This window comes from Rhagoletis pomonella, unplaced genomic scaffold, assembly GCF_013731165.1.
Source record: "Rhagoletis pomonella isolate Grant_MI unplaced genomic scaffold, Rhpom_1.0 Rhpom_scaffold_00007, whole genome shotgun sequence".
Lineage (NCBI taxonomy): Eukaryota > Metazoa > Arthropoda > Insecta > Diptera > Tephritidae > Rhagoletis > Rhagoletis pomonella.
In genome coordinates this window covers 50031364-50039741 of record NW_023458561.1, presented here as the reverse complement: position 1 = coordinate 50039741, position 8378 = coordinate 50031364, and the positions used below count along the sequence as shown (strand labels likewise).

Genomic DNA, 8378 nt, shown 5'->3' with positions numbered 1-8378 from the left:
AAATACAAAATCTTCGATAAATCAGTAAATATTGAAGCTAAGCTTTATTCAAAATTGATGCTTGCAACAATTCTTTACCAAGAAATACGTTTATGGTAAAATTTTGGAAAATGGGCGTGGCACCGCCCACTTATGATCACATATATGTATATCGGTAACCGTTCTACCAATTTGTACCAACCTCGGTGTGGTTATTGTGCTTGCCTCATATAAGCAAAACGTTGAAAATTATTGAAATCGGACTAAAATTACGGCCGCTTTTCATATAACGGTAAATTTCAGAAATGCTTGAAACTTCAATATTTCGAAATTGAAGGACGCTAATTTACTCAAAATTGATACACCCCGGCTTACCATCTAGCGGTAGGTTTCGGAAAGGTGAAGAAACATATATTTAATACTTGCGCCGGGTATTTAATGTTCGGCTCCACCCGAGCTCAGACTTTCTTATTTATTAGATAGCTCCTTTAGTTTCCGAGATATTAACTACAACTTTTTCGATAATTTAGTAAAGATTTAGCTAGTGATGCAGTCATATTAAATTAATCAATATCTTAAAAACGGCGTTCTCCATTTTCGGATATCTATTTCAGTTTCCGAGATATTGAGTAAAAAGTATTGTTAATTTGGTAGAAGTTTTGATCACATTTTGTCGTATTTCATACAAAGTGGCTGCCAAATTGTGGACAAATGTCGCTTACGACAAAATTTTACTAAAGAAAATCCATAAACTCAAAACTGATTGGCAATAAACAGCAAAAATTATATTATTTAAGAATTTTGTGAACTAGTATTATTTTCAGATATTTTGGAGAAAATCTATCTTCGCGTTTTAGAGAAATTGCATTCCAAACTTCAATCGCGATTTCCCACAACCTGCTGAAATTAATATAGACAATCTTTTACCCAGGCGACGATATCAACAGCGGTACTTTTCCAAATAGTACCAAAATGGTCTATGCGGTGTCAATGTACTTTTTGTTTTCAAATTGACCCAAAAAGGCACAATTGTTGCAACTTTATCATCACTGGTGTTGAGTGAAAAAGAAAAGGTATCAATTTAACAAGTATTCTAGCACCCTGTACTTATGGTTTGTGATTCGGCTTATAATCGTAGTGAGCTCCCTCTAGTGCAAAGTATATGACTTACTTTGCGAACATATAGCTGCTTGCGGTTTTTTGACTTACAATCGTATTGGAGCGCTCTCTAGCGTTAAATTTGTGAAATAATCTATGTACATATAAAAACTTGACGCAGAGCAATATTGACCCGATGTGGTTGAAGTTGTTAGCGCGCCCGCTCCGTTGTTGGGAAATGATCGCACCGCAGTTGTGTGGGTGTGGCAATGATTTCTTTTTTTCGTTGAATTGAATTTTTTCATGTGGTTTATTTACAAGGCCAGTATGCAGCTCCATATAAAATGAGGTAGAAGAAATGGCTAAGAAATTTTCTTGTGTAAAATTTTTTTGCGGCAATACGCAGTTCTTAAGAAATTTGTTACGCTTTCCACTACGATTTTCTAAAGTTTTTTTGTGAAAAAAGAGCACAAGGCAACCCATGATTGCAACAGAAATATATGCCCGTTTCATTATTTCTTAAGGAAAGAGTGAGGTAACCGCCTTTTGAAGTATCAGACGTCAAAATTCCTTGGACCCCCACACGAAATAATGGCAATTTTTTTTTTGACCGTTTTATACATTTGAGCAAATCCCACGAGTTGTGTTTTTTAGTGTCACTGTCACTTCCTTCTCTCGCCAGAGAAAAAAAAAAATCCATAGAGTTCCAGAAACAAGCATGATACACAAATTTTAAAGTAAAACCGCTGATAGGCAGCATTTTTGATGTTTGCTAACATAACGAAATTGTTTTCAAATTTTCAATCTCACAAATAAATTCTCACTTTCAGTCTCAAACAAAAGAAAATTTGAATATTTTCATCTATTTGTTTTTTGTTTTACTTTTATTTGGCCTAATCACAATGGCCCGTAGTCATAGTCAAAATAAAGTCGACTTTAAAGTTAGTTGCAGCTTTTTTGACAGATATCCCATTGAAAATTATGTCAAAAAGCTGCAACTAACTTTAAAGTCGACTTTATTTTGACTATGACTACGGGCCAATATGTATATATTTATATATTTTTTATTAATAGTTTATGTCCAAAAGTAGTTAGCTACAACTAAATAAGTTGACATCTAATGCAAAGGAAACCATTTCTCACTATTTTGCGGCTATCGGCCTTCAAAAGTAGCTAGCTACGACTAAAAGAAATAGTTAATAAGTAGTCACCACTAGTCGACATCTAGTTAACAGTTAGCTTCAAACTAGTGTGGCAGGGTGGTGAGTGGTGATTGGTGTATAAATTGGGTCCAAGTAGTTTGCTAACACCCTGTACTGATGGTTTGTGACTAATCGCAAACATCTCGTAAAGCGCCATCTAGTGCAAAATAAATCAAATTACTTATGTAGATATAGCAACTTTACATCGATTTAAACTGGTCAGATGTGGCCGAGGTTGTTAGCACGCCCGTTCCGTTGTCGAGAAGGTCGAACCTGCTAATCGCAAACACCTCGTAAAGCGCCATCTAGTGCAAAATAAATCAAATTCCTTATGTAGATATAGCAACTTTACATCGATTTCAATTGGTCAGATGTGGCCGAGGTTGTTAGCACGCCCGTTCCATTGTCGAGAAGGTCGAACGTCACCGCAGTTGTCCGAGTGTGGTAGTGATTTCACTTTTTTTTTATTTTATTATTAATTTTTTTTGTTTTATTTTTTTTTAAGTGGTGTTATATTTTTTAGGAAATGAGTTCGTGCTATCCCGCGGGATATTTTAGTTTAAAAATCGTTACCTCCCGCTAAAATCGAGACAATTTGGAAAAAAAATAATTGTTTTCACCAAAATTCATTGACGCATGAAAAAAACCAATTTTTATATGGAAGAAAAGGCGCAAAAACTTCGACAAAAAAGAGCCGTCACATAGTGGTCGGAGAAGCCATGTTTTACGCGAAAAGCGCATATTTTAAAACTGTGATAAATTAACGGGAATAAAACTATTCTTATTCCGAAATGTCCAACGAACTCAAAACTGTTCAGTATTTTTAATAGTATCTGCTGAGCAAACCGCGGAATCCGTTTAATTCAATGAATTCGATCGTGGCACATTCGAACAGTTATGAAATGACAGATGCGTCAGCAAAAAAAATTGTTAAAAATCAACTCGATTTCTAAGCCACTTTAAATTTGTACATTGTTGTGCTAAAATTGAATAGGCTATAAAAAGTTTAAAATTTTGATGAGAACCCGTTAAATTTTCATTAAATTTCTATTTAGTTTAAAACAAAAAATCCTTCATTTGATATTTAGGACTACCCTAATGTGCATAAGTGCCTAGCTACTAGAGCTCTCGATTTTGTTCGCACATTTTCAAACAGCCCGGGTATATGAGCAGCGAGTACTCGCACACTTGTTCAATGCTCATTACTCGAAAATTTTCGAGCATGAGCTCGAGCAATTCGAGTTTTTTCCAGTAATTTGAGCAATGTTTTTTTTTATTATATTGACATTTTTGGTAGCCACTTTTTAAATTTTTCAAATTATTGATATATAATGCAAAGATTGTTACATTGGTATTTAATAATATAATTTATTTAACATGAATTAGAAAGCAGCTGCTGACAAATACAATTTACAAATTTTCTTTTGTTTATGAAATTGTTCAAAAACTCGAAAATTTTGAACAAACATTTGAGCAGTTGAGCAATGAACGAGTTTCGAGCGAGTATCGAGCTACTCGCATTGCTCGATACCCGGGTATCTAGAGCTCTACTAGCTACCGATTTGTTCTCCTCAAAAGTGATAATAGCATTTCAAAAGCCGTCGAAGTAATCAACCCCAGAATTCAGTTGAGCATTAGATAAAATATAATTTTTTACATAAAAGCAATTTCAAATTTATTTTAATTAATGATTTGTAGTCGTGAGTAAATATTAGGCTAATTCTAGTGCTTTGGTATATGATGTATGTATGTACAATAGGGTGGTCCTAAAAAGTAAAGTGAGAATATTAACGCTCTCACCCCTACGCTTGTTCTATACCAAAAAAGACACCACCATTGTGTTATTTTTTAGAAATCAAAAAATATTTAGAGGACGCTCAAAGTCTTCCATGTATTTTATATGGGGACAAAATAATTTTCTTAGATATGGTTTACAATTCTTGAAAATTCATTTTTCTCGAAGTCTTCAGGAGACTTCCAATAATAATAGTTAATTATTTATTTAACAATTTTTTAATATTAATTCACTTTTCACAGGTGTCCCAAAAAATGCAATGAGAGGACCTGGGGTCTATTTCATTAAAGTGACTGGTGCGGAAATTGTCGTTGTATCTATAAAATTTCACTGCCAGAATTGTAGGCGACATTTTTTCTGTTTCATATACGCTTGTAAGCAACTGTGAAAATTTTTGGAAAACGACGGTGATATTATGGAATATTGTCGACAATTGTCACTCTGACAAAATTGTCGTGACAATAGCGACAAAACCAAATAGCTCCGTCGGAAAGCTTTCACAGGAGAGTTTTGTAAATGTATTTATATGGTGATTGCGCGCATTTCATTACTTTTCAATAATTTAAATATTTCTTAAAACTAAAATAATGCAAATGCAATTACTACATATGATTTACATATAAATTTCATATGACTGGCGACAATTTTGTCAACGGCAATTTTAAACCCCGACAATGACAATTTGTCACTTTTTCAATGGAATTTCTCATGGAATTTATGAGGTGGTGACAATTATTTTTATGAAACAAAACATCCACCAAACTACCGAATTGTCACTAACAACATGGAAAATGCCTGTCATTACAAAATTATCACTGTCGCTTTATGAAATAGGCCCCTGAGGACCTGAAGAAAAAAAGAGTTTTCCGATCGAAAAATATAGATTTTCATGAATTCTATACCAATTCTACTAAAAATTGTTTTTTTCGAACGATTCTACGAAAGATTGTTTGAGCGACCCCTAACTATTTTTTTTTCAAAATGAAAAACCGGAGTATATTTTTTCGGTATAGAACAATCCTAGGCGGTGAGAGCATTAAAATTCTGACTTTACTCTTTTTTTTTGTACCATCCTAATGTTCAAACAGGGTATATCACGCATTTGCTGCAAAAGGCTAAAAAAAATGTTTTCAGTTAAGTAATGTAAATTTAACGGGTGCAACAGAAACAAAGGACACTGTGACCAAGCATATTTTATATATCCTCAGATAGTTCTTCACGCTCACGGCCTAACATATTAACAGCATCCCTACTAAAAGCTAACAGTTTCTTTGTAGATGAATTCCTGCCATTAAGGGTATCAACCGAAGTAATGAGCCGTAGTCTGGCCAATGCTGGACAATCACACATTATGTGCTTCGACGTCTTCTCCTCTTCAAGACAAAGACGGCAATCCGTATCTGTGGTCAGGCCAGTCCGGTGCATGTGAGTACAAAGGTGATTATGACCGGTTAAGTAACCAATAAGCGACTTGATGTTGGCTCTGTTCAAAAGACTTCCTAGCGAAAAGATGACCAAGCAGTTTAGCCTGTGTAATGCCCCCCATCTCTCCCCAGTACTTACTGCGTTCTAAGCTTACGCACGCTTCCATTGTAAGTTTGAAGGAGGTCCCAGTAAGTGCTCAAAACCGTACCGCTCCCACAAGTACATACTATAAGCCTGCTCTAGCCAGTTCATCGGCGACCTCGTTAACTGCGATCCCGCACTGTCCTGATACCCAAAATAGTTACATCGTGTTCCTTGCTGCCAAGAGTTCCAGAGCATCACTGCACTCCTTGATGAACCTAGGGGTAATCATCCTATTGGATAGAGCGCTAATGGCCGCCTGGTTGTCTTAAAATTACTATAAAAGCGTCTTTCAAATCCTTTTAAAGGTTCAGTCCGTCACAAATTGAGATTTCTAGTACTTCGTCCAGAAAGACCGTGAATCTAATACCCATTCTGATAGATAGATTTGTGGCAGGTCCATAGAAAAACGCCCCTGATCTTCGATCCGATTCAGGTAAACCATTTGGCCAGACCTCTCGGCCTAGAGCAGATTTGCTTTAGCTTAGATTAGAAAAACTCGTAAATTCCTTTGACCTGGTATTTTGTTCAAAATAAGTACCTTTGTGTTGTGGCTTCTTATGAATAATTCTATCAGGGATTTGCGTTTGCAAATTCCTCGAAAAACATGTATTAGCTCCTCTATAATGTGTCAAAATCGCATGGCTGCAAGTCATGCAAGTCTCAGGTAGCTAGGACTTACCAATGATTTTTGGCAATTTTTTTTTGTTTAAGGTGTCGTTCATTTTTTCCATATAAAAAAATCAAACTTTTTAATAGCAACATGATTTGTTGATACCTGGGCAAGTTCATGAATGATTTTAAATCGTTTTGGAATTCGACAAGTAAACCGGATGTATGCATGTATGTATGTGTTGAAAGGTTCCAAAAAATTATGAGTATTTTGTTTATTAAATTTAATTTTATTTGCTGGCAAGAATGAAACAACATTTTCCTTATCAAGCCATAAGGAAGTGAAATAATTGATATTTTACGCCTTTATAATTTCACTGCTTGAAACTCTGAGTCATTTGCAATATCTTGTCAAAGCAACATATAAGACGTTTACCTAAACTGACCACTTCAAACAAAGTAAACATAAAACCGGTACATTTTCGAGAGTCCATTGGCTCTTAGGTTATAGATTAATTCTTGACTGTGTGAAAAAACAACTCAACAACTTTTATTCCCCGCTATTCGGTTACATCACAGATACTCGACTTTTAATTACATAGTTCAGCACTGCCAAGTGCGTCTACTTATTTGATAAAAACCACTAAAAACTGGGTATAAATACCGGCTGCCATTAAACAGTCAAGCAGTCAAACGAATTTCGAGCAAGTTAAACGTTCTTTTGCAATTAAACAACTATCAAAATGAAGGCCTCTTTCACCATTGCCGCTGTGCTTTGCGCCTACTTGCTTGTCCAATCGGCCGTAGCATTGCCTTTGTCTGCTGAATCCATTGAGAGCTCAGAGGTTGTGCAACAACAACAGCCAGAAGAGCAGAAACAGCCACAAGGACAAGGACAAGGACATGGACAAGGACATGGAAATGGACACAAGAAGCAATTGCCACCAATTACCATCGATGCAGCAATGCAAGCTTCGGCTCACATCACCGTGCCAGAGGAAGTTGCCGAAGCTATCGCCAAGCTGATGTCCCAATTGGCACAAGAGCAAGAGCACAAGCATCAAATGAACGAACCGCCACAGGAGGAACAACCACAGGCTGATGAACCCCAAAAGGATGAGCAACCAGAACAGGGTGAGGAACCCGAGAAGGTTGAACAACCAGAACAAGGTGAGGAACCAGAAAAGGTTGAGCAGCCTGAACAAGGTGAGGAGCCGTCAAAGGATGAGCAGCCAGAACAAGGCGAGGAACCCGCAAAGGTTGAACAACCAGAACAGGGCGAGGAACCCGCAAAGGATGAGCAGCCAGAACAAGGCGAGGAACCCGCAAAGGTTGAGCAGCCAGAACAAGGCGAGGAGCCCGCAAAGGTTGAACAACCAGAAGAACCTGTTGAAGCTTAAAGGTGCTCAGTGCAAACTGTATAACTGAGAAATCTTTACTACGTTTTGAATGTATTCTGGAATTTAGCTCATTCACTCGAAAAAATCGAGAACTAAACGAAATTATACAGTAATTTTGAAATAAAATAATTTTAATATTGCAAAATGTCTGAACTTTTAATTTTTTTTTTAAACGAACCCTTGACTTGCGTTCTTAAAGTATCAAATTCATAGCGTTTAGTTAAGCTACTAATAAAAGTTTAATTAAGAATTCATACTCACAGTCTCTTTGCGGTAGGCTTTCTCCCAAATTTGGTGGCAGCTGCCAAAAGGTGCAACAAAGTGTTCCGATTTGTTAAGAAAACTTCTCTGACGTTCAACATTGCTCTTGGTTTAGATAAACTGTGAAATTTGGCTGATCCCTACGGATATATACAAATTGCCATGCCTTGAAACTATACAGCTTCGAAAGCTCAAGCTATACAAATTTTACAGTAAATAGGTAAATACTCTGACGGGGCTAAATGTCTTGGTATAATCCCTTATAAAGAAGCCGAGTTGAACCTTCCACTGGGATAACACTCTTAGTAAAGGTTTTTGTCAACGATGAGAATAATTCTCATGAGGACGGAAATTCACTATCATCCTCGCCGTCTAATTAGTAAAGGGAATGAGTATCGTATCTACACTAAGAGTGAAAATGTGAGTGAATTCCTATTATTAATAACTACATAGGTGAGTTTGACC

General features: G+C 36.4%; 1 protein-coding gene across 2 annotated transcripts; it reads left to right on the top strand.

Moving 5' to 3' along the window:
* The first annotated feature begins 6926 nt into the window (after window positions 1-6926).
* Window positions 6927-7904, top strand: LOC118742999 (110 kDa antigen). 2 transcript variants are annotated; one of them, XM_036475450.1, is made up of 2 exons: window positions 6927-7583; window positions 7620-7904. In XM_036475450.1, exons 1-2 carry the CDS (start codon window positions 6996-6998, stop codon window positions 7650-7652), a joined length of 621 nt encoding a protein of 206 aa, XP_036331343.1. In that variant the 5' UTR covers window positions 6927-6995; the 3' UTR covers window positions 7653-7904. The 2 variants fall into 2 exon arrangements, with proteins under 2 accessions (XP_036331343.1, XP_036331342.1); XM_036475449.1 differs by having other exon boundaries at window positions 6928-7790.
* Window positions 7905-8378: the final 474 nt, after the last annotated feature.

What these genes read in the sequence shown, in the direction of transcription:
- LOC118742999 (XM_036475449.1), top strand. Translation starts at nt 6,996, where the DNA reads ATGAAGGCCTCTTTCACCATTGCCGCTGTGCTTTGCGCCTACTTGCTT.